The sequence below is a fragment of the Lepidochelys kempii genome, chromosome 5 (genome assembly GCF_965140265.1).
Source record: "Lepidochelys kempii isolate rLepKem1 chromosome 5, rLepKem1.hap2, whole genome shotgun sequence".
In the NCBI taxonomy this organism is placed as follows: domain Eukaryota; kingdom Metazoa; phylum Chordata; order Testudines; family Cheloniidae; genus Lepidochelys; species Lepidochelys kempii.
The window spans coordinates 121618101-121645181 of NC_133260.1; the positions used below are offsets into that span (position 1 = coordinate 121618101).

A 27081-nucleotide genomic window follows, 5' to 3' on the forward strand; every position below is an offset into this window, starting at 1 on the left:
GTACTGCTCTACAGAAGCCCGCATAATCCCAGGCCTACTGCATAACCACATGGTGGGATGTGAGGGTATGGACTGACAACCAGGTGGCCGCCTACAGATGTACTAGATAGGCACTTGGGCCAAAAAGTCTGCCGAAGAGGCCTGCGCCCTGGTCAAGTGGGTGGTGATGATCAGCGGGGGCAGCACCTTTGATTGATCATAGCAAAAGCGAATGCAGGCCGTGATCCAGCAGGAAATCCTCTGTACAGAAACAGGATGACCTTTCAGCCTGTCAGCCACAGCAACGAATAATTGTGTTGTCTTGTGAAAAGGATTGCTCCTTTCAATGTAGAAGGCCAGAGCCCTCCTGAAGTCCAGGGTATGTAGCCTGCACTCCTCCTCCAACTTATGTGGCTTTGGCATTGGAGGAATCTGACTGATGTCTTGAGAGAAAACTGACCTGCCTTCAATCGGTGGGTGGAAGGCAGAGACGGCGGCTACATGGACCTTGATGGAGGAGAGCGAAAAGCCCTGAAGCTTGAGGTGCAGGAGGTAGTCTAGAATGATCTACAACGGAGCTTGCTCAGGACAAGCCCCCTTATACGCCATCCAGCAGGTGAATCACTTCCATTTGGCCAAGTAGGTGGCCCTGGTGGAGGGCTTTCTATTGCCCAACAGGACTCGCTGGATCTCAGATGAGCAGTGCTGTTCCTGCGCATTTAGCCACGCAGCAGCCAAGCCATCAGATGAAGTGCCACCAGGTTCGGGTGCAGGAGACTGATGTGGTTCTGGGACAAAAGGTCCGCCCTGAGTGGCATCCGGAACAGGGTTGCCACCAAGACATCCAGCAGCGTGCTGAACCAGTGTTGGCGTGGGCAAGCCAGCACTATGAGGATGACCTTCACCCTGTCCTGCTTGATCTTCCATGAGGACCTTGGGCTGCAACGGCACTGGAGGGAAGGCATACATCAGAGCCCCCGATCACGGGAGCAGGAAGGTGGCCAACAGGGATCCCTTGTCCCTGCCTTGGAACGAGCAGAAATTGTGGCATTTACTGTTCTGTCTGGATGCAAACAGGTCCCCCTGGGGAGTTCCCCACCTGCGGAACACAGAACTGACCACCTCCGGGTAAAGAGACCACTCGTGGCAAGACAAGAATGTCCTCCTAAGGTGATTTGCCCAAGTGTTCCTGGCCCCTGGGATGGCCACAAGGTGGATATCGTTCTGCAGGCAGAAATCCCAGAGCTGGAGCTATTCCTACCATAGGGCAGACAACCTGGCTCCCCCCTGCTTGTTGATACAGAAGACTGTGACCATGTTGTCCGTGAGGACCTGAACCATCTTGCCTTGTATGCGAGGCCAAAAGGCTTGGCAGGCTAGGTGAACCGCCCTAAGCTCCCTGACATTGATGTGCAGTGACTGATTGTGACTGGACCAACAGCCTTGAGTACAGAGATTGCTCAGGTGGCCTCCCCAACCCAGGTCTGAAGCATCGGAAACCAGAATCACTAACAAAACTGGGGTTGCGAAAGGGACTCCCTCCCGCACCAATGCGGGATCTTGCCACCAGCTAAGGAACGACAGTACGCTGTCCGGAACCCTGATCACCCAGTCCATACTGTGCTGGTTGAGGACAGACCAATGCCAGCCATGTGGAGTTGCGCGTGCCTAACTACGTAAGTGCATGCTGCCATGTGACTCAACAGTCTCAGGAACGTGTGGGTGGTGGTGATGAGTGGCGGTGATGAGTGGCTGGGCACGCAGAGATGAGATGAGGTCCACCATGGTTTTGGAACAGAGTCTTGCGGAGGAAGGCTCTGGCTTGAGTGGAGTCGAGTACTGCCCCAATGAATTCTATACATTGTAGTGGGGTGAAGGTTGACTTTTTGTCATTTGTTATTAGGCCCAGGTTGTGGCAGGTGGAACAGACCAGATCAAGATGCCTCCGCACCTGATCTGAGGACCAGCCCCTTATCCACCAGTTGTCGAGGTACGGGTAGATCTGGACTCCCCGACATCTCAGGTAAGCAGCCACTGGTGCTATACGCTTTGTGAACGCTCTCGGGGCCGACAGGAGACCAAAGGGCATTGCCATAAACTGGAAATGGCACTGGCCCAACATGAAAAGGAGGAAACGCCAGTGTCCTGGGAATGTGGAAATATAGAAGTATGTGTCCTTTAGATCGGGAGCGGCATATCAGTCTCCTGGATCCAGGGAGGGAATAATGGAGGCCAGGGAGACCATGTGAAATTTCAACTTTTTGAGAGACTTGTTGGGGCGGCACAGGTGTAGGATAAGTCTGAAGCCCCCTTTTGCCTTCAGAATGAGGAAGTAACAGGGGTAAAACCCTTTTCCTTCCATGTTTTGTGGAACCTCTTCCACTGCCCCTAAGCTCATGAGGTTTTCGACTTCCTGAGTGAGGAGTTGTTCACAAGAAGCGTCCCTGAAGAGGGACGGGGAAGGGAGATGGAAGGGTTAGTCGGCTACAAACTGCAGGGTATAGCCCAATGAGACTGTGTTGAGCACCAGCAGTCCGAAGTGATATGGGACCAGGCTGGCTGGAAAGGGTGGAGGTGGTTGAGGAAGATGGGGAGTGGATCCAGTGCAGTGACTGGGGCATCGTCCTTGAGCACACCCTCAAAATGATTGTTTCTGGCTGCACTGATCACTGAAAGGACCGGGCTGAGCAGGTGGATGAGACAATGACTGGTGGAGTTGCTTAAAACCCGTCTTTTTGTAGGAGCCAGAATGAGGGGTTCCCCAAAACCTCGATGATGGTGGAGGTGCAACTGTTTCCTGGCCTGCTGAGAAGTATGAAGGCCTAAGGAGCAGAGGGTGGCACAGGAGTCTTTAAGGCCATGGATCCTAGCATTAGTTAGTTCCCTCAAACTGGAGGTCCTGGAGGGTAGATTGAATCTCCTGGGACAGCCCAGAGGTCTGTAATAAGGAGCTATGCCTCATGGCTATTGCAGAGGTAAACACCCTGGACACCGAGTCTGTGGTGTCCCAGGCCATCTGGAGGACACCCCTGGCTACTGCCACGCCCTCATCTATGAGAGTGGCGAACTCCTGCGCCTGATCCTGTGGGAGGCTCTCTTTCAACTTGCCGACGGATTTCCACATGTTGAAATTGTACCTGCCAAGTAGGGCCTGATGGTTAGAGACCCTAAACTGGAGGCTCGCTGTGGAATAAATCTTTCTGCCAAACAAGTCTAGTCTCTTGGAATCATTATTTTTTGGGGGTGCCACTTGCCTGGCCCTGCCTGGCCCTTTCGTTGACAGCAGATACGACCAAGGACCCTGCATAAGGGTACGTGTAAAGGTATTAAAACACCTTGGTGGGGGCATATTATTTCTTTTCCGACTTCTTGGATGTGGGCGGAATGGAAGAGGAGGTCTGCCACATCGACTTGGTGATCTTCAGGACCCCTGGTGAACAAGCAATGCAACCCACGCTGGGGCAGAGGAGGGAATGGCACCGAAGAGGTTATCAGGTTCCTCAGCTAGCTCCTCGACCTCCAAGTTCAGGTTGACCACCACCCTTTTAAGGAGGGCTTGGTGCTCTCGAAGTCGGGGGTGGGGTGGGGGGTGAGAAATTGACAGATTTTGGAATCAGTTGGCAGTATATGGACTGGGGATTGGTTATAAAAAAATTTAAAATATTCAAGTAATTGTAAATTATTTCTTTTTATATCAAAAAAATCAATGCAGGTCTTTGGCACTCATTGTTAGGTTGCAGGTGCCTGTCAAACTGATGAAATATGGGGAAGGCAATCCACAAGTTCTTCACCTAGGATGCCAGATTATTAATTAATTATTATTAAAGCATCGTCACAGGCCCCCCCAAAAAACCTGTGCTTGAACCACATGCAGTTTATTAGCTGGTCATTTTTGCCTGTATTATATTCTACTAAAAGGAATTAGGAGCCAGATTTACAGGTCTTTGAGCCAACATTTATAAGGAACACAAAATTTCACTGAAATTATTTATTTTTGCAGAAGAGCAGTACTGATTTGTAATTACAAGGACAATGGGTTTTAAAGGTTTTTGGGAAAAAAATATATACCTACAGTACGCAGATATTTGTCTTCCTTTTTGAACCTGAGATAGCAAGTGAAAAGTTTAAATTCCCCCACCACCAGCATCTCTTTCCTGTAAGTAGAAGGAATACTAGCAGTGTACTAGCCTTAACTTGTGACCAGGTACACAGGTGGAATTATTCAAGACCACTAATGTGTAATTAGTAGTAAAAGTACTAAAGTTCAGCAAATCATTCTCTATAACGTAATTACAAAACCCCAAAGCTACCTTGAGCAGCAAGAGAATTTAAATATTACTAGAGTGTCAAGAAACCCTAACACTAGTGCAGCTCATAGCAAAACCATGTACATGTAAAGAATGTTTCTGTAATTTATTTTATGTTGACTAAATAGGTCAGATGTATATCTTTATGCTTACCATTTTGGCATAATGTGCATTCATTGGATCAGCATACTGAAGCAAGGCCTGAAACTGATTGTTCTTTGTGAAGGTGATAATCTTCAAGACAGTTCCAAACTTGGAGAAAATCTAAAAAATAAATCAAGAAATAAATAATTTGGACTTTTAAAACTGTATCTGTATACTTTTAAAGCTACAGTACACAATTTTAGCTCTTGAGATACTGTTTTTCAGGAATAATTTTATATTCGAAATGAACAAAATAATTCTCAGTTCTATCAGAATCCATGTTTTGGAGGCAAGTTCATAATATTTTCTACTGGCCACTAACTTCCTCCACGTCCGGCAAAAAAAAATAAAAAAAATAAAAAGTTAATTCTCTCCAAGAGCAAGAGTCACTGTCTCTCAAGTTACATGCCACAGAACTTGCTCAGAACTTGCATAAAGAGAGAGAGCCTTTGTTCTAGACCTCCAGAGATGCTGGAATACATTGGAGTATTGGTTTGAGAAGTGGGGTTTCACAAAGCAGTTGAGAGCAGGGATTCACAAGCTGTCTTTGAGGATGATGGAATGGACTGCACCCTCACCAAGTTCGCATATCACACTAAGTTGGGGGGAGAGGCAGATACGCTGGAGGGTAGGGATAGGGTCCAGAGTGACCTAGACAAATTGGAGGATTGGGCCAAAAGAAGTTTGATGAGGTTCAACAAGGACAAGTGCAGAGTTCTGCACTTAGGAAGGAAGAATCCCATGTACTGCTACAGGCTGGGAACCGACTGGCTAAGCAGCAGTTCTGCAGAAAAGGACCTGGGGATTACAGTGGATAAGAAGCTGGATATAAGTCAGCAGTGTGCCCTTGTTGACAAGAAGGCTAACGACATATTGGACAGCATTAGTAGGAGCACTGCCAGCAGATTGAGGGAAGCTATTATTCCCCTCTATTTGGCACTAGTGAGGCCACATTTGGAGTATTGCGTCCAGTTTTGGGTCCCCCACTACAGAAAGGATGTGGACAAATTGGAGAGAGTCCAGTGGAGGGCAACAAAAATAATCAGGGGGCTGGGGCACAAGACTTATGAGGAGAGGCTGAGGGAACTGGGCTTGTTTAGTCTGCAGAAGAGAAGAATGAGGGGGGATTTGATAACAGCCTTCAACTCCTGAAGGGGGGTTCCCAAGAGGATGGAGCTAGGCTTTTCTCAGTGGTGGCAGATGACAGAACGAGGAGCAATGGTCTCAATTTGCAGTGGGGGAGGTCTCAGTTGGATATTAGGAAACACTTTCACTAGGAGGGTGATAACGTACTGGAATGGGTTACCTAGGGAGGTGGTAGAATCTCCATCCTTAAAAACCTCTAAGGCCTGGCTTGACAAAGCCCTGGCTTGGATGATTTAATTGCGGTTGGTCCTGCTTTGAGCACGGGGTTGGACTAGATGACTTCCCAAGGTCTCTTCCAACCCTAAATTCCTATGATTCTATGACAGCTCGAAGTACTAGGTACAAAGCTGGATGAATCCTACAGGTTCAGTAACGGAAGATCTCTTCTAAACAGCTCATGTATCCACGTTTTATTTTTGAAACCACAAAAATCATTGTCCATGAGATATGAAGCTCAAAATGCTATATAATTTTTTATTTGTCAAGAGTAATCACTGTGTTCAAGACGATATCTCTGCCTCTGATAGCTTACATAGAAGACATAGAAAGACAGAAGATCCACTATAAGACTCAGTAAAAGGAGAAATTGGACACAAGCTCCCCCCCCCCCCCCACTTCACTCTTTAATTTGTTGTCTCTTGTCTTATACTTATGTCGTAAGCTCCTTGGGACAGGGACCATCTTTTTGTTCTGTGTTTGTACAGAGCTTAGTATAATGGGTCCTGGTTGCTGACTGGTGCTTCTCGGTGCTACAGTAACATAAAAAAATAATAAAAAAGGATCTGAAGAAGAAGAATGTAAGGAGCACACTGGAATTGGAGAATATCCATGCATACAACACTGAATGCGAGACAGCAGAAAGGGGAGTGGAAGAAGGAAAGGGAATGTTGTTGGAAGAACATGAACAGCAAGGAGGAATGCAACAAAACACTAGATCCAAGTGTGAGCAGAGTTATGCAGGGCCTTCATGGAATATCAGGGTTGGAAGAGACCTCAGGAGGTCATCTAGTCCAAGCCCCTGACTGCCCGAGCCAGTTAGCTCCTGAGACAGCAGCAGCAGTTTGGGTGTGTGGGAGGGGCTCAGGCCAAGGGAAAGGGGGCTGTGGAGTGCTGGGGGTGCTTAACTTGGGGGGGCGAGGGGGGACTCCCCAGCTCCCACCGGCATGGCACCCCAGCAGCTCCTAAGCAGCAGAAGGTGTCTGCGCTGCCTGTAGGCCCTGGCCCCGCAGCTCCCATTGGATGCAGTTCCCTGCCAATGGGAGCTGCAGCAGCTGGTGCTTGTGGCAGGAGAAGTGCAGCCCCTGCCCTGGCTGCCTAGAAGCTGCAATGACACAGAACCGGGTAGGAAGCCCCTGCCACCCCTGCCAAACCCTCCCCCCGCCACTCCTCCAGTACCAGCAGGGGTCACAGGCCACCTCCTCCAGCACACACACTGCCCCTGGACACACACACCCCCCCAAGCACCCACAGCCCCCGGCCCAAGTTTTAGTCAGGGTGGGTATTTTTAGCACAAGTCATGGACAGGTCACGGGCTGTGAATTTTTGTTTAGGGCCCATGACCTGTCCGTGACTTTTACTAAAAATACTTGTGACTAACACGTAGCCTTATCTATGACTGATAACCCTAACTACTTGCCTAGTTTTAGGCATCCCAAGCTTATGGTTCCTACACTACAGCGATCATCTTTCTAGTAAAGGACAGAACAGCAATCTCTATTACAGTCTTTTCATCATGCATCTTAAAATTAATCAGGGGGTTGCTGGTGATAAAGCACTTCCCCTTGCCCAGGAGCTAAGTATACAGTCTCTAGAACACACACTTCCTTCAAATCCATATAAATTAGGTTATTTATAGGTAAATATTACAACTAAAATAAAATTATGTCAGTCTGACCGTCCAAAAAATGATAATGAAACAGAATATTTACATAACAAATTCTTAGGAGCAACTATATGCCCAGGAATGAGCTACCGAAAAAACTGGCATAAAAGTTAACAATAAAGCATGACAGTTTTGATGTTTCTTCCTCAACATGCTGTTTAAAAGTCCTTACTCAAAGAAGCAGGAGGATCAAAAGAAGGCATGGAAGAGCGAGTGTCACTAGTAAGAACAAAGAATACATTTGTCATTTTGAATTAAATCCACTCAAACATGGCACTATAATAATTGACTACAGTTCATCTTGAAGTGGCAATCCTCACACACGTTGAACATCCGAAGTACAATTTCTAGACAAAGAGGTACTGGATTTACACTAGCATTATAGATAGTATTTAATAACCATTTGCTTCCTCTCCCCACACCTCATTACCTGATACAGCACTTCCAAAGTGACAGGGTAGAAAAGGTTTTCAACAATAATTCGGAGAACAGAACTTTGACCTGGAAGGAGTCCACCCTCAGTAGCAGGAGCGCCTGTAAGAGCTAGGGCTCCAGACTGCACAGCATTCACTGCTTGCAATGCAGCTTGGGTTCTCTGAGAAAGAGGAGGAAGACAAGAGTTAACTTACATAAACAATTATCATGCAAATAAAATATGTAAAAATGTTGTTTATCAGTTTAAGTTATACAGACTTATATTGTACTTATATTTAGAAAATATTCACACAAGACTCCAATGGATAACTTTAGGTAAGGAGTACAGTCAAGTTATTTGGAGGAAGTATTCCGTACAGTACTTGCACACACAATATACAGCAACAAAAAAAATGGCAGACTACCTTCAATATTCATCGTGTTCCTCACTTTATTTATGATGATGCGTTGGACTAATAAAGCCTCATTTTTACAACTCTATTTTTAAATGAGCTGAAAGCCCCAAAGACCTAGGATGAGACTTTCAACACACAACAGGAGCCAAGCTGCGTCGGTCCTGTTCCAACAAGCAAATAGTGCACTGGACTGGGACTCACTGCACTACCACCAACCTGCTGTATCACCAACTCATTTCACCCCTCTGCCTTAGTTCCATTATCTGTAAAATGGTAATAAGGATACCTACCTTTCTTTGTAAAGCTATTTGAGATCTATGGATGAGAAGCATTATATAAAAGCTTATTATGATACTACTGTGTTACCACTACCATGTAGACCCAATAAAGGATAGAACTGGTCTACTGTTGAGCAGTGGGACTCCGCTGGTCCATTTTACTTTAATGGTGTATTCTGCAAAAATCATGCATCACACAAACACACATCTAAAACTGTATAAGATTATGCATTTTGATTGTTAATTAAAATGTTTACTTGATGTGGTGTTTGCTTTTCCCTTTATTAACTTCACACATATGGAGAGGAAGTCAGTCTTCTGAAGACAGAACTGTTAGCCAGATTGCTGTAGGTTTGATTAGGAACATGAGTTCTATTTATCCACAATCACGTGTACTTTGGATATACCTGGCCTCAGCCTGCTATTCTGTACCCTTTCACATTCCTGAGGTATGTTGCAACTCACTCTCCGGAGCAACTTTAAGACGACTGCAAGCCAGTGGACCAACTCACCAGCCAGTGCATCAAAACCATTTCCAACAGAGTCAGGATTTCAATCCCTATTCTTCAGGAATCGAGTTATATTTTTCAAAAACTTCAAACTATAAATCATGCCCTTTCTCCTGACCTGGGGTCTCCTACAGGAGTGTATCTACTCCCTCTTGGCTCCCCAGGTCACCTGCTTTTTTACTCCCTTTTGCTGGAGCCTTCCTCCACCATACTGACTTCCAGCCTTCTCAGCCTGCTCCCTGCAGGGTTGCATACTCAGGCTGTCTGCCTGGAAGCTAAGGAGAGCCCCACTGCTTCCTAATCTCATTTTGCGCTTTATATCCCACCAGGCCTCCTCTCAGCTTTCTACCATGTGACTTCTAGCACTTATTCCTCTCACCTGGAAAGCACAGGGTGAAGCTGAGCCCCAATTCCCTCAAAAGACTCATCCTGGGACACTGATACTATGAACTGTGAATGCAGGCATAAGCGGAACCAGTTACTCCAAACCCCTCTACCAGATCCTCTACATTGAAATTCAAAGGCAAGAGATAAGAAACTTGAGTTCAGGAAAATTAAATGGCAAAAAGGTTCATTAATGCAGGGTTAAAGATGCCCAGTGATAGTGTGGGCCCTTCCAGAACAGCAAGTTTGGCAAAATTCACACTTCTGAAAACCAGGAAATACAGAATTAAGGTAAATGTCCATACAATTTTAATAATCTTAAAAGCTGGGAACAGCTACTGGGAATTATCTGCATGTACTCCAGCTGCATTCTCTGTGTTAGGTGAGCATATTAAATGGTGGAGGAATAAGCTGGAACAGCTTGGAAGAGCTGTGATTGTGATATGAAGAGATATGGGAATTTGTCTAAAGCACATTACAGAGCTGTGACTGTGCTATGAAGAAATCTGGGTCTGAGTCCCCCCATGTGTGTTGTCAAAGGAAAGAGGTGCATCTGTACCTACAGGTGCATTTCAACACAGAACTGGGTATGTTGTGTTGTAGCAGGACACTGGGGTCTTCTTGCCATGGGTACTGTCAGTACTGAGATGGGATATGAAAGCAGTCTGTGGATTTAATAGTGATATGGGAAAGGAGAGGTTACCTACGTCATACAGTAATTGGAGTTCAAGATGTTTGTCCCCGTGAGCACTTCACTTCAGGTGCACATGTAGTCCATACACCTTTGATTGCAGAATTTTGGCAGCAGTGCCTGATTGGCCTGTGCCTGTGTTCTAGGCATCCTCATACCCCATACCGAGAAGATATACAGCCATGTGGATGAACTACCCCTCAGTTCCTTCTCCTCCACAAACTCTCACAAGACAAGACTCTGAAGCAGTGGGGATGGAGGTTAGATAGTGGAGCAACACCCATAGGGTCAAACATTTCAAAGAACTCCCGTTACTGTACAAGATAGGCAACCTCTCCTTTTTCACACAACATCCCTTTGGGTGTGCCACTTCAGGTGACTCCCAAGCAGTATTTCCTGAAGACAGCAGAAGCTTTGGAGAAGATTCTAAGACTGATGTCAGAATTCCAGTGCTGTGAAGCACATCTTCTCTAGAGGCATACACTGAAGTATAATGTTTGGAAACAGTATGAATGAAAGCCTAAATGGCAGCTCTGCAAATTTCTGCAACTGGTACATGCTTTTAAACAGTGCCATGAAAGTAGCTTGAGATCTGAAAGAATCTGAAGTTGGGGCTGTTCCAGATCCTCGACCGAAAACATCAAAATTGATGATCAGCAAAGGAAGGCTGGGTAGTAGCAATCAATACAGAAGATGGATTACTTTTCTGATACCTAGATCTCTTCTTGGGTGGCTCAGTAGACCAATGGAAGGTACAGAATTAGACTGGGCAGGATCTCTGAGCCATCTGTGACCCACTAAACTCTTTTGCACACGTGTGCAGATCCCAAGTGAGCAGTTTGGACCTTGAACCCTTGAGGGTGTGGCAAGGACTAATCACTAGACTCATTGAAGAGCTTACGTATGTCAAAAGGAAGGTCCTCTACAGTGGTTTGAACACCCCCCCGCCACGGGGGGGGGGGGGGGGGGAGAGGGGAAGAGGAGAGAGAACCTTCACCTTTGTAGCCACGACCCTTGATGCACGACAATCACTGCAGAAACAGAGCAGACTGCAATATCAACCGCATCCAGCAAGGCGTGTAACAAGGTCCTTGTTAGGAGCTGAACCTTAGTGACGATCGCCTTCCAGCGGTCGGTTCTTGATGTTCCAAGTGGAGAGAGTGTCAATAAATTACATTTGCTGTAGTTGATGTGATTACACTTCACCATTAAAGCTTGGCCTGGAAAGTGGAAAATCCCCAAATAGGGGAACAAAGAAGCGAGGTGTTAATATTGAGTCTTAAAAGCCACAGATCTTGAGGGGCTCAGGGAGAACTCAAAATTTAACAGCCACTTTTACTGCTCCCACACACAAGCTTGGGCAGAAGAGAGAGAGGGGCATGCTTTCATAGAAAAGGGTCTTTTGAACTGCAGGACCAGCTGAGAAAGTAACTAAAGTAAAGTGTAATTGGTCTGCATGTCCCTGAAGAAGTGAACTGCAAACCCAGAGCCCTCAAAAAGGTCTGAATGTTGGGAAAGGGTGGGCTTAAAGTACTGGGGGGTCTCCACTAATCCTGGTAGGCCTAGAGAGCAGCTGTCTGTCAGGTCCCATTTCTGTGAAGGATAACAAGAAAGCCTGTGCCTAGAAAGCACGCCAGAGACCAAGGAAAGAGAGAGTACTGCAACTGACTCAGACCAAAGGAAGCTTAAGAGCGCACAGTTTAAAGTGCCCCAGTGTGGTGGTCACAAACATAGCAGCCTGGTGACTCTCCAGCAGAGGGAGCTTTACCAAGGCTATATGACAGTTACAGGCAGTGGAAAGAGAGAATCTGAACTAAAATGCCTAGACCTACATCCCTGAACAGGGAAAAAAACAATACAAATGCAAAATGAGATGGTATTGACAAAAGGTGAGAAGAAGAGAATAAACTAAGTGTCTTACCCACCACACTGGAGTTCATTTTCATCTCATCTCCTAATTCTGTTGTAAATATTACTGTCATCTGACCAGGCATTATATATTTGCCACAGAAAAAGGGTGGAATTGGGACAGAGAGACTCTACAACAAAACATGGTCCATAAAAGACTGTGCCAAAGAAGCAATCCCCGGTATGACAATGAGAGAACCACTGTTGTAAATTAAAATTTTTAATTCTGATACTGAACTGTAAGTGACAGGTTTCAGAGTGGTAGCCGTGTTAGTCTGCATCAGCAAAAACAATGAGGAGTCCTTGTGGCATCTTAGAGACTAGCAAATTTATTTGGGCATAAGCTTTCGTGGGCTAAAACCCACTTCATCAGATGCGTGAAGTGGAAAATACAGAAAACAGTATAAATATTACAGCACGTGAAAAGATGGGAGTTGCCTTACCAAGTAGGGGTCAGTGCTAATGAGGCTAACTCAATTAAGGTGGAAGTGGCCTATTCTCAACAGTTCACAAGAAGGGAGGAGGAGGAAAATTACTTTTGTAGTGCTAATGAGGCCAATGCAATCAAGGTGGATGCCAATTTCCAACAGTTGACAAGAAGGTGAGAGTATCAGCAGAAGGGAAAATTACTTTTTTTAGTGACCTGTCCACTCCCAGTCTTTATTCAGGCCTAATTTGATGGTGTCCAGTTTGCAAATTAATTCCAGTTCTGCAGTTTCTCATTGGAGTCTGTTTTTGAAGTTTTTTTTGTTGAAGAATCGCCACTTTTATGTCTGTTATTGAGTGTCCAGGGAGATTGAAGTGTTCTCCTACTGGTTTTTGAATGTTACAATTCTTGATGTCTGATTTGTGTCCATTTATTCTTTTGCATAGATACTGTCTGGTCTGGCCAATGTACATGGCAGAGGGGCATTGCCAATGTGATATGTGCCAGCAATGCCCCTCTTGCAGAATTGTATTTCATGCTGTAAATTGCTAGACAACCCCAATATACTAGACAGGCGAATGATCTCAAGGCATGCCTCGGCGATTAAGGGAGCTGGAGGACACAGGCAAAGGTGGAACCTTCTCCCTTTGTGAGGTTTAATGTGTGCGAGAGCATCAGTCCCTGAAAGTCTCCAGAACGCTTCTCTGCCACCATATGAGTACAAAGGTCCCAGAAATAAAGATATTAATCCCTAATACTGATCTGAAAGTCCATCACGGAGGTGATTAAGCTGGTAGTCAGAGGGAGGCTCAGAGAGAAGATGAGTCTCCTAACTGGCCTATCCCTTACCATGTTCCATAGCAGAAATCTATTCTCCAGTCACACTGCCAAACATTTAATGAAGTCTCTAGAAACCTCTCTCCTGGAGAAATATTTTGTCCTCCTTTCCCCCCCAAAAGCTGCTGTATCACAGGTTCTTCCAAAATGAACATGAGAAAATTAGAGGGGAGTTTTTATCTAGTCATCTTTCCAGGTTTTTAAACAGAGTTGCTACCTGATCTACAGACACTAGTTTGGTGGTGAAGTTCATGGCACAGATTAACATATCAAATACAGAAAGCTGCATGGGAGCATTTACATGGGATTGATTTGACCCCTTCATTCTAAACTGACTCACTATGATAGCCTATCCAGGAAAGTAGAAAGAGGAGACAGGTATCTGAAAGGCCATACTACATTCTTTCAAAGAGCAGCCAGAGTTTATCTGGTCTTTATGTAAAAAGATAAGTTCAAGGTGAATGAATGTCTTGGCAAGAGACTCTATTCCTATCTCTAGACTGGGGAGCTTCATGAGATCCTTTGAAAAAATACTAGAGTTAAAGAATTGTTCACTGAGCAGCTGTAAAAGAAGAGAACAGAAGCAGCCTGCCTGAAATATTTCAAGGGTTCCCACGTACAGTTTACTCCTCCTTTTCTCACACTGGGAAAAACTAGCACACAATTAGCTGATAGAGCTAGCCATTGCCTTTTCTGCTGGCTCCTCTATATAAGCAGGGTAAACTGCTGTTACAGCAGCCCCTGACACTATCCAACTCAGAATGAGAAGCCACTGCAGAATTTGTCAGCCCCATAGTAAACCATTAACCTACCTTCTAACAGTGGCCAGTGTCAGATGCTTAAGAGAGAATTAACTGAACAGGGAAATTTCAAGTGATCCAGCCATTGATGAACCTATCTTCCAGGAACTTATCTAATTCTTTTTTGAACCCAGTTCTACTTTTGGCCTTCACAACATCCCATGACAACGAATTCCACAGGTTGACTGTGTGTTGTGTGAAGTACTTCCTTTTGTTTGTTTTAAACCTGCTGCCTATTAATTTCATCAAGTGACCCCTAGTTCTTGTGTTACATGAAGGGCATAAATAAAATTTCCCTATTCACTTTCTCTATCCCATCCATGATTTTATAAACCTCTATCATATCTTCCTTAGTCGTCTCTTTCCTAAGCTGAATAAACCCAGTCTTTTTAATCTTTCCTCATATGGAAGCTGTTCTATACCCTAATAATTTTTGTTGGCCTTCTCTGTACCTTTCATAATTCTAATAAACCTTTTTTGAGATGGGGTGACCAGAACTCCATACCGTCTTCAAGGTGTGGAGACATCGCGGATTTATATAGTAGCATTATATTTTCTATTTTATTATCTCTTTCCTAATGGTTCCTAACTTTATCATCTTTTTTTGACTACTGCTGCCGACTGAGTGGATGTTTTCAGGGAACTATCCACAAAGACTCCAAGCAGCTCATTCAGACCCCATAATTTTGTATGTATAGTTGGGATCACTTTTTCCAATGTACACTTCTTTGCACTTAACACTGAATTTCATCTGCCATTTTGTTGCCAGTCATCCAGTTTAATTAGATCCCTTTGTAACTTTTCAAAGTCAGCTCTGAACTTGATGTTTGAGTAATTTTGTATCATCTGCAAATTTGCCACCTCACTGAACATCTCTTTTTCCAAATAATTTATGAATATGATGAACAGCACTGGTCTCAGTACAGATCCTTGGGGGACCCTGCTACTTAACTCTCTTGATTGTGAACACTGACCATTTATTCCTATGTTTTGTTTCCTATCTTTTACACAGTTACTGATCCAGGAGAGGACCTTCTCTCTTATCCCATGATTGCTTAGTTTGCTTAAAAGCCTTTGGTGAGGGACCCTGTCAAAGGATTTCTGAAAGTCCAAGTTTACTATACCCATTAGCAAAAAGAAAAGGAGTACTTGTGGCACCTTAGAGACTAACCAATTTATTTGAGCATGAGCTTTCGTGAGCTACAGCTCACTTCATCGGATGCATACCGTGGAAACTGCAGAAGACATTATATACACACAGAGACCATGAAACAATACCTCCTCCCACCCCACTGTCCTGCTGGTAATAGCTTATCTAAAGTGATCATCAAGTTGGGCCACTTCCAGCACAAATCCAGGTTTTCTCACCCTCCGCCCCATTAGATTACTCTTGTTACTCCTGAAAGAATTCTGCACCCCTGCAGGGAAGCAGAATTCATATGGCCTGCATATTTCTGTGCCCCCCCCACAGAAAAAAAAACAAAAGAAATCTGCGTCTGGAGCAGCCTCAAAGATGCAAATCAATGGGTGTGTGTGTGGGGGGGGGAATGGGGACTGGGCCTGAGTGCCTGCGGGGGAGACGTCAGGGTGTGGGGACGGCCAACAAGCGAGAGAGAATCCGTCCCTCTCGCTTCACAGCTTGAGGGATGTGGAGGAGGGTAGGTCTTTTTGCAGGAGGAAGGCTCTGTCCCTGAGGCAAAAATGTACCAGCCTGCCTGCCTAGTAAGATGTTTGTAACTTCCTGATAATTGAAAAAACAGTTAATTAAATTAGTATCATGTTACTGAAAATTGTTTTTAAGTTAACTAAAATAATGGGTTTTTTTGTTTTTTTGTTTGTTTGTTTTGTTTTTTTACAAAAGCTAAAGTAAATGTTGCTGGTTAATTGATCTCACTCTCTGGAGACAGAAATGTAGCAGCTTGTCTGCACAGTAACATTGTTAATGATCCTATTGCTAGTTAACTACTCCCATTCTCAGTCAATTCCCCCAAGAACATAAAAGCTGTAAAGTTTTAAGGCCCCTAAATTGCCGGAGTGATGTAAAGCTTTATAAATGACAGTAATGGAATTTATTAGGAACATCTATGTGCTTTCTCACTTTATCCCTGTGCCAAAGTTGCACAATGGGGTTAGATTTTTACTTATCCATTAAAAAAAAAAGAAAAAAAAAGGCTTTGTTGGCGAATAAAACAAAGAATTATCAAGCAGTCAATAAAATGTCAGGACAATCAGAACCAAGCACTTATCAAAGTACCCAGCCTGGTCTAGGACAATGATTAGCAAAACTCTATGACTTTTATGTGTGAAATTCCAATTTTTTTAAAAAAATTTGGTGCTGTTTGGTGTTCTGTAATGTAATTTAAATGAAAATATAGAATTATAACTGGAATGGAGGGTTTTAGTTACCAAGTATTTGTAACTTAACTTTCATGTGTTTAGGAAATGCTGAATAGTTATTGTAACTTTCTTTTGTATTGCAGTTTAAAATAACTTACCAAAACAATTTAAACTGGTGTGATTATAATGCATTATTTTGAGACACAATATTTGCAGAATTTTTAAAATTTTGGCGCAGAATTTTTAACTGTTTGGCACAGAATCCCCCCCAGGAGTAGCTTGTCCACATACTTCTTGTTCTTTACTACAGTTTCACCCATTTTGCTTGGTCCTGAAGTTAAGCTCTCTGACCTGTAATTGCCTTTTTTATATAAAGAGCTTTTAATGTGCAACAGCAATTTACAGACATGAAAGATGACAAGTCCCTGCCTAAGAGAGCTTACAATCTAATTTATGATTGAATGGAGCAATATTCTGTCAAAGCTGACTACTCATTTTACATCAACAGATAGCAGTTCATTAATTTAATGTTCACTAATGTACAACTGTATTCATTTTTTACATGTATTATACTTACAGCCTGATTTGGCAGATTGTCAGTCTTTAGTTCTCTGTGATTGGAATACTGAATATAAACAGGCTGACTGCGGAGGTGAGGCGTAACAGGAGTGTAGTAGTTCACCATAGTAACGGCAGCTTCTTCGGAAGCCATTTCCAAGAAAGCCTAAAAATCAACAGAAATATTGCAATTTTCAATTTTTTTTGTTTGCATAACATACTGAAGAATCATTTATCCACCAAATCCACCTCATCTGAAAAACTCATGTGAACTAAAAGTACACATGTGATTTGCTCAGTATTTAGAGACAAAATACTATTTATGATTTATATTTTTCAAAATACTTTTGAGACTTGCAATTACTTTAGAGTTAACCTGCAAATCCTTTTTAAATTTCTATTATGGTAAAAGAGCCCACAACCAGATCAGGTTTCCATAGAGGCACTAAACATATGATGTATGGAATGCTCTCAACACCCAATGGAAGACGTAAAGTTTCCTCTATCGCTTTTTAGGTCCCAAATTCAGAATTGCTACTCATTTCACATTAACGGGTTGTTGTTTTTTTACATAATGCTCAATGTTTACCATGCTGATGTCACCATACCTACCACAGAACTTCATTAGGGCCTGCAGAATGCCAAAAGGCACAACGACAAGTAAATTTTTGTATCACTATTTTGCAAGAATTTGTTATTTGGTATATAATATCAAACTTTGCAAAATCAAGCATGTTGAAAAAACAATCTTACTTTACTCCACATCATGGTGGTTGTGACATAAAATGAATGCATCACATCAACCAGAAGAGTAATATACTGATGGTTGGGGACACTTATATTCCCACTGTCTTGCAAGCACAAACATGTGGCAGGGATAGTTATATTGAACTTTAGTGACTACAGCACCCTGGTAATGAGTTTCATACCTTCCTGGAACTGTGCTGTCCCCAACTACCCAATCATCCAAACATGAGAATATATGTACTCAGTTAAGCAGTATGATGGTGCACAAACTGGAAGCTAGTTAGTGTCAAATGACATCACCAAAAGAAATGCCTAAAACACTAGGGTTTATTTAAAAAATAAAGATTTCACTGTTTATTCAGGGTAAAGCTTATGTTTACTTAGTTAAGCAAAAAACAGTTACGTTTTTCTTTAAATAAAAAATAAAATGTAGGTAACCATAGTTCTCTATCCTCAGCAGGAAGTTTGAGAACAGCTGTCAGCATCTATGTAGTTCTTTACCTCTGTACAAGTATTTTGTACAAGACAGACAATAAAAAGCATTACTCAGCAGGCTGAACATTAAGTAACAGGACTATTCATTTCATCTCTTCCAATAATATAAAGAATGGCATTTTATTACGTTGGGCATTTACACAGATTTTATGATCAATATCATCACATCATTTAAAAATGTTTTAAAACTGATGTGCTAAAGTCCTGAATAATCTATAAAACAATAATTGGCCCTACAAAATTTCAGGCAAATGCAATATCAAAGAGGTTAACTTGTATATAAGTAGTGTTCTCTTGTATTTTACTTATGCAAATAACTACATACCTGACTTTTTCCTTTCAACATCAAGAGATTGGTTACTTTGCCAAAAGGGAGACCTAATGAAATGACCTCTGCTTCAGTGACATCATTTGGAATTTTACGAAGATGAAGGACACGAGAAGGGGAGCAGGGAGATCTGTCTCCTTTAAATTTCTTATTGTCATTCCCATTAGCTAGAATATCAGAGAAAGAACAATTACTACAAAATGTATAATTCTGAAAAAGTAGTCAGATTATTTCCTTTACTAGTATTAAAGGTGATCACCATCTGTAGTTATCAATAGTAAAAGAGAGACAATCTACTCAATTAAGACCATCAAAAGTAGTTTAAAAAAATACATCTGCTCACGATTTCCTCTGCAAACCTGTGTTGTTTTAGAGCCACCAGGCCGTGACCCTCTCCTCCAAGTCCCTCTTCAAGGTCCATGTGTACCATGTCATGTACAAGAAGTTAACCAACTAATCATACATTGAAAGGCAGTTGGAGATAGGTGATAAAATAAAAATGTACTCTCTGTTCTATTCTTCTCCATCACCCTTTTTCTGTTGCTCATATTCCTTGATTGTAAAATCATTATGGTAGGGAGGGTCCAGTGTGACTAAAGCAACTAGTTAAACTGTGGGTACGAATATAAACAAACTTTTAAAATATTCTCCCTCATATTCATGAGTTAAAAAAACAGGAAACTGACTATATAGAAAGTGTGGTCAAATGCACCTATAAATGAGAAACATTTTATTCTCGAATCTTGTGTTACAACTAGATAAAATTTCAGAAGAGTAATTTTTAAGTTAACAGTTTCCATCTAAGTGACACATAGGTTAGAAAGTTCTTATCAGAAACCTCCGGATGTCTTATGAATAGCAGGCAAAGTATATTTTTTGTGCTTTTAATTATATCCTGTTGCATAATAAGGAACCAGACTCTACCACATTGTAATCTGAAGGAAGAAGCTGTAACTACAAAACTTTTTTCCCATATTGTCACTCATAGTTGAGGGCAACTGTACCTATATTCCCCCTCTATGGTCTACCAAAGGCACGTACTTTTAGGTTTCTGGTTCCCAGCTGTCCCCTCTCTTGAGCAGAGATTCTCCAGACAAATCACTTGACACAGGTTGTCCCAAAAATTCATTCTTGTTTGGCGCATTGCTCAAATCAGTCCCTCTGAAGTTCATAACAATTCCCAGGGTTCACATCATATATCCTCCCTAGAGAGGTTACATTCAATCACAGCCCACAGTAATACATAACCTTAGCATTTAGTACAACCGACTCCAAAAATATTTAAATTTCATTCAATAAAGTTTTTCAAGGTTACTGTAACTGGAGTTCAAGATGTTTTGTCCACAAGGATCCCACTGCAGGTGTGCACAAGCCTGAAATATTTTAGCCACCAGTATATGCTGGGGCTGTGTATGCACCTTGCACACCTTAGCCCCCTCCCCCTCATCAAGGGTATTAAGGGCGAAGCAAACACCATTCAGTGATCTTCCAGAAAACACCATCCTAGCCACCATGGATGAAGAGGCTCTCTACACAAACATCCCACACGCAGATGGAATACAAGCTGTCAGGAACAGTATCCCTGATGATGCCACAGCACAACTGGTTGCCAAGTTCTGTGACTTTATCCTCACGCACAATTATTTCAAACTTGGTGACAATATATACCTCCAGACCAGTTGCACCGCTATGGGCACCTGCATGGCCCCACAATATGCTAACATTTTTATGGCTGACCTGGAACAACGCTTCCTCAGCTCTCGTCTACTCACGCCCCTTCTCTACCTACACTACATTGATGACATCTTCATCATCTGGACCCATGGGAAGGAAATCCTGAAAGAATTCCACCACAATTTCAATGGCTTCCACCCCACCATCAACCTAAGCCTGGACCAATGTACATGGGAGGTCCACTTCCTAGACACCACGGTGCAAATAAGTGACCGTCATGTTAACACCACCCAATACCGAAAACCCACCAACTGCTATGCCTACCTTCATGCCTCCAGCTTCCATCGCAGACACACCACACGATCCATTGTCTACAGCCAAGCGCTGAGGTACAACAGCATTTTCTCCAACCCCTCAGACAGAGACCAACACCTACAAGATCTTCACCAAGCATTCTCAAAACTACGATACCCACATGAGGAAATAAGGAAACAGATCAACAGAGCCAGACGTGTACCCAGAAGCCTCCTGCTACAAAACTAGCCCAAGAAAGAAACCAACAGAACTCCACTGGCCATCACATACAGTCCTCAGCTAAAAACCTCTCTAACACAACATCAGTGATCTACAACCTATCCTGGACAATGATCCCTCAATTTCACAGGCCTTGGGAGGCAGGCCAGTCCTTGCCTACAGACAACCTGCCAACCTGAAGCATACTCTCACCAGCAACTACACACCGCACCGTAGTAACTCTAACTCAGGAACCAATCCATGCAACAAACCTCAATGCCAACTCTGCCCACATATCTACACTAGTGACACCATCACAGGACCTAACCAGATCAGCCACACCATCACCGGTTCATTCACCTGCACGTCCACCAATGTAATATACGCCATCATGTGCCAGCAATGCCCCTCTGCTATGTACATCGGCCAAATTGGACAGTCCCTACGTAAAAGGATAAATAAACACAAATCAGATATTAGGAATGCAGGAGAACACTTCAACCTCACTGGACAGCAGATCTAAAAGGTAGCCATCCTACAGCAAAACAACTTCAGGACCAGACTTCAAAGAGACCCTGCTGAGCTTCAGTTCATTTGCAAATTTGACACCATCAGCTCAGGATTAAACAAAGACTGTGAATGGCTAGCCAACTACAAAAAGCAGTTTCTCCTCCCTTGGTGTTCACACCTCAACTGCTAGAAGAGGGCCTCATCCTCCCTGATTGAACTAACCTCATTATCCCTAGCCTGATTCTTGCTTGCATATTTATACCTGCCTCTGGAAATTTCCACTCCATGCATCTGACGAAGTGGGTATTCACCCTCGAAAGCTTATGCTCCAGTACGTCTGTTAGTCTATAAGGTGCCACCGCACTCTTTACCATTCAGTTCTTTCACCAAAACAGAAATCCAGGTAAGAACTCCATATTAGTGAAGAAGAAAGGAGAGTTATGGGATCCACAAGGACAAAGGCATCAAGAAAAACTGGTTACTGTAAAGTATGTAGACTCTGAGGAGTCATCCAGAGGGATCCCATTGTAGGTGTGTAACTAGCAATTACCTCTCAAGTAGGTGGGTGATAGGATTTCTATCTAAATAACTATTGTAGGACAGTCCTTCCAAACTGGGATTCTAACCTAGAAACTGACACAATGGAGTAGTGATTGGTAAATATACAAACTAAACTTCAAGTGGCCATACTACAGAACTCAGAAATAGGGATTTCCCCCAAAAGCAAGCTACAGATGTCGGAGCCCTAGCAGAGCGTACCCTAACTTGAGGGGGGAAGAGAGTTATTTAATGAGCAGGATATCTTAATGTAGTTTAACTCATTTAGAGTCTGAGGAAACAGCCTGCTCCTTAGACTTATCCAAAGCCACAAAGTTTGGATGATTGGTTAAATGGCTTTGCTCTATCAAGACAAAAGGACATAGCCTTAAGAAAGTCTAGAGTGTGGAGTTTAGCCTCCACAGGAGATTTAAAAGCTTTGGGGGCGGGGATGGGACAGTAAGTACATAAATTGATTGATGTGAAAATACAAAACCATTTTTGGTAACCATTTTGGATGTGGCTTGAATTCAACCCTGTCCTTCTGAAAAACATAATACAGAAGGCTTGCCATCAAAGCCTGAATTTCGCTAATCCTGTGAGCCAAGGTAATAGCTACCAAAAGTGCTATTTTAACAAAAGGGGTGATATAGTGAACATATCATGGGTTCAAACAGAGGGTCCATTAAACATAGGAGTACAGCAATCAAGTCCCAGGCAAAGAATGGCTCTAAATAGTGGAAATGTATGAATCATGGCCCTTTAAAAATCTAAATACTGTTGTGTGGAAAATATAGATGACCTCAGGATCAACTGAGGCAAAGCATTCTCACCTCTACTCACTCCATACAATGTAAAGAAAAATTCTCAGCAATTTCTCACATGTAAACTCATCCAAAAATCTAACTGAGAGTTTGGCTCAGTACATTGGGCAGCTTGTAGTTACATGACATATGCAAGATTACATCTGTCTCCTTTAGGGCAGGTACGTTTATCAACCAAATACAATCTGAACATACTGGTAGAAGTTCTTCAGAGAATGCTGTTCTCTCCGCTTTGGTGTACAGACCCTCAGAATGGGGTCCACCACCAACTGGCAGTCTATAGCCACTACCTTAAATTCACTTTTGGTCTCCTGCAGAAGCTTGTCCCATTGCAAGCCAACAAGGATTGATAGATGGCAATATGAATCTGCAAACGAGCAGAGGAGTAAACTTTCCTTCATAGAAGATCTACCTTCTTTGGCTCCTTATATGTGGGTGTAGATTCAGGGAATGTGGCATCTTAGACTTTGTGAGTTGCAGTCACAATCAAAAGATCCAAAGACCAGGTGGGTTAAAAAAAAAAAAGTACTCAACCTCTTGGGGTTGGGTGGGGGGTTACTCAGTACCTGCAATTTGCCCACATAGATGTTGGAGACAGATGCAGTGGTCTGCCACAGGACCACGACAGGCTCAAGAATGCTCTCAAAAGGCATGGATAAATGAATCTAGTTCATACAAATGAGCAGCAACAGTTTCAGCACCGTCACTGGCGGCAAGAAGGAAGGGCGGGGGAGAGGAAGGGGAACCAGCGGCGCCCTATATACCACAGTATGTGTGCGCCCTCAAGTGGGTGCTGGAGCCAGTCCCCTACGGATACTGCTGATGGAAAAACTTCCAGCACCAGTGCATGTGGTGAGCAAACACACCTCGAGTTGAATGGACATGAGCAAGCAATCGAAGAAAAACTACTAGTTCTAACATCTTGAAGGAGAATGACCAGAAACAATCTGTTCACTAACTATAGATAATAGTTCATCAACTGTATTATGACCAATGGTACTGGTTATCCAATATGTTAGGTTTAATACACACCACACCAATAGGCATTATGTGCATAAGCAGCGTTGGGAAGTTATGTTCACTGAATGTATTATGCCTGTCTCACAATTCTGTTTATCCACGTCAAGTGTCCCACAACACTTTGCAAAGATGAAGTCAGCTTTGGCATTAGAAAATAGGAAATTTGCCAAAGCAAAGACTCATGAAAACATTGTACAAAATACAGTTAGGGAGTACTTTCATGGGTCATCAGCACTTCAAATGTAGTACTCAGAACAAGATATGGGAAAGAACAAGACAAAGCCAGGACTAAACTGGTGCAAACTAGTGGGTTAAGCGGTTTTGTAACTTGTACAAATCATACTATAAATACTACTGGGTGAAATGCATACCTTCTGTGAAAGGAGAACACACTGTAAGAATTCCCTTCACTGAAGATGGTTATGTATGTCTCCTTTTCATATTGTACTGATTTGTCTTTAGCCAATATATTAGGTTAAGTCTGGTTATTTGATCTCTTGAACATTTTTAAGAACGAGTGTCAAATGGAGTCAAACAATTGGCATTGGTATATTAACTGAAAGTCGTAGAGTTCTTATCAGGGTGCAGTACTGATGAATCTGTGGTATATGGCACTCATGCTAATTGTGCAGATGAAGTGATGTTGGTTACCAAAGACAGAGGATGCAGCACTGCAGCTGAAGAATGTGATTCTGGAGTCTATGAAGACTCCCAGTACTAATGTGATTTCAAAGGAGCCTGCTTAGACAAGTCAGCACTTTTAGCCTTCTCAGGTGATTATCAGCAATGGTAGCCAGTGCTAAGCCCCATCTGCAGATCTTTGCTCCTTCCTGCCTCAGGCAGCAGGAGCCAGACTGACTGACTGACCTAAGGAAGACTGATGAAAAGCTCAGAGTGCTTGCTAGAAGCATGCGATCACAGAGTCAGACAATCTCTTAGAGCCCCAGAGTGATGTGTCTAATAGCTGGAGCAATGGAATTAGTTTTGAAGCAGGAATAGACTGCTTTTGAGGGGGATTCTCAGATTCAGAGACAATATGCATTGTCTTTTACATCAATATTACTTCAAAGCAACATCACGAGCCCTGTGTGTGCACTGTGCTTACAAAAAGAATCACAAATGACACTTCGCAGGTATATGAGACTTCCCTAAACAAAATAAACATTTTGTATGTGCAACACTGGCAGGCAGAGCTATCTCTTCGAAAAGGGCAGATTTTAAAGCTCGGAGACCTGCTCACCACCTCTGGACCTCATTCCTTGGTACTGAGGAAAGACCCAAAGAAAGAAAAGGCTTTTTGATTTTTTTTTTTTTTAAATAAAGGGAACAGATTTAAGTAAAACTTCAAAAACTACACTATAAACTAACAAACTAACAAAAAACGAACTATAAGCTCTAAGTAATAACTATGGGGAATCAGGGGAGATGGTGTGCTCTTATTTGCTACCACAGGTAATGATAAAGAACTGAGTGGCAGATGGGACTGCTCTGTGTCCTCACTGTAGGAAGTGACCTTGAGCAGGTCACTGCAGACTACGTGGCTCTGGGAAGAGGGATAAAGGAGTTTGAGGCGCAAGTTGTGTCTCGTCCATCCTCCCTGTTGAAGGAAAAGGCCCAGGTATGGACCATCAAATTGTGGAAGTAAATGCAGGGTTGTGCTGGTGGTGTCAGAAAGTTTTGGATTCTTCGACCATGGGATGTTGTTCCAGGAAGAAGGATTGCTAGGAGGAGATGGGATCCACCTAACAAAGAGAGGGAAGAGCATCTGTGATAAATTGGGCGGGGGAGAGGGGGAGAGGGAGGAGAAGAACTCCCTTTTATGGACAGCCAGCCAGCCAGCAGCTATAAAATCCCTGTTAGGAGCTGTTCTCTACATGCTTTATCTATAAAGAGTTAAAAATGCCCATAGGTAAAAGAAAGGGAGTGGGAATCTGACCAAAAGAGCCAATGGGAGGGCTAGAACTTTTTAAAACTGGGAAAATACTTTCCCTTTCTCTGTCTGTTGTTCTCCAGAGAGGAGACATAGAGCAGCAATGCTGTAACAAGCTTTAAAAAACAGGTATGAAAAATCATCAAATCATACCTCGAACCTATTTATCTGGAACCCCAGATATGTAAATAGTTCAGGGAATGTCTAGAAAGATGCGTTTAGGTTTATTTCTTTTATTTCTGTAAGGCTTGAGGACTCCTCTGTGCTAACCCCAAATTCTTTTGTTTTGTTTGTAACCTTTAAACCGAACCTCGAGAAAACCATTCTTGATGCTTAATTATTATATTTGCTCTTTTTAAATCTAGCAATAGCCTAAGTTCCAGAAGCATTTACTCTTTGTTTTTAATACAGTTTATCTTTTTTAAGAACAGAATTGGGTTTTTTGTGTCCTAAGAGGTTTGTGCACATGTTTAATTAGCTGGTGGAAACAGCTGATTTCCCTTTTTTCTTTTTTCCTTTCTCAGCTCTTCCCCAGAGTGGGGGTGAAAGGGCCTGAGGGTACACCACATGGAGGAATTCCCAAGTGCGCCTTCCTGGATAAAAAGGTTTTTTTTGCATTTGGGTGGTGGCAGCATCTACCCATCCAAGGTCAGAGAAAAGCTGTAACCTTGGGAGTTCAGTACCAGCCTGAAGTGGCCAGTATTAATTTTTAGAATCCGTGCGGGCCCCCACCTTCTGCGCTCAAAGTGCCAGAGTGGGAAATCAGCCTTGACAGTGTCTTTGCAGGCAGGCTTGCTAACCTAGTGAGGATGGCTTTAAACTAGTTTCGCCGGGAGATGGAGACCTAAGCCCTGAGATAAATGGGGAAGTGGGCTACTGGGAGGAAACACAAGGAGGAGGGTGCAACAGGGGAGGCCTCCAGATTCATAGTGAGAAAGTAGGGCAAACGGCTAATTATCTTAGGTGTCTGTACACGAATGCAAGAAACCTGTGAAACTAGCAGGAAGAACTAAAAGTCCTGGCACAGTCAAGGAACTATATGTGATTGGAATAAGAGAGACTTGGTGGAGTAACTCACATGACTGGAGCACTGTCATGGACGGGTATAAACTGTTCAGGAAGGACAGGCTGGAGAGGAAAGGTGGAGTAGTTGCACTGTATGTAAGAGAGCAGTATGATTGCTCAGAGCTCCAATATGAAACTGGAGAAAAGCCTGCTGAGAGCCTTTGCATTAAGTTTAGAGGTGAGAGCAACAAGGGTGATGTGGTGGGCATCTGTTATAGATCACCAGACCAGGAGGTGGAGGTAGACTAAGCTTTCTTTGGATAACAGCAGTTTCCACATCACAGGCCCTGGTTCTCATGGGGGAATTCAATCACCCTGACATCTGCTAGGAGAGCAATACAGCAGGGCACAGACAATCCCAGAAGCTTCTGGAGAGTGTTGGGGACAACTTCCTGGGGCAAGTGCTGGAAGAACCAACTAG

At 43.2% G+C, this 27081-nt stretch overlaps 1 protein-coding gene across 6 annotated transcripts in view; it reads right to left on the minus strand.

The window, feature by feature from the left end:
• PTBP3 (polypyrimidine tract binding protein 3) overlaps positions 1-27081 on the minus strand; it is a 122032-nt gene that overhangs the window by 34250 nt on the left and 60701 nt on the right. For 4 of the 6 annotated variants that reach the window (XM_073345644.1, XM_073345646.1, XM_073345648.1 and 1 more), the window contains 4 exons: positions 18585-18754; positions 17037-17183; positions 7889-8053; positions 4440-4550 (listed from right to left, as the gene is read on the minus strand). In XM_073345644.1, the coding sequence (XP_073201745.1) occupies positions 4440-4550; positions 7889-8053; positions 17037-17183; positions 18585-18754 (593 nt within the window). Of the gene's footprint in view, positions 1-4439; positions 4551-7888; positions 8054-17036; positions 17184-18584; positions 18755-19628; positions 19776-21134; positions 21195-27081 lie in introns of those variants that run through there. The other 2 variants (XM_073345649.1, XM_073345645.1) reach the window with 2 other exon arrangements.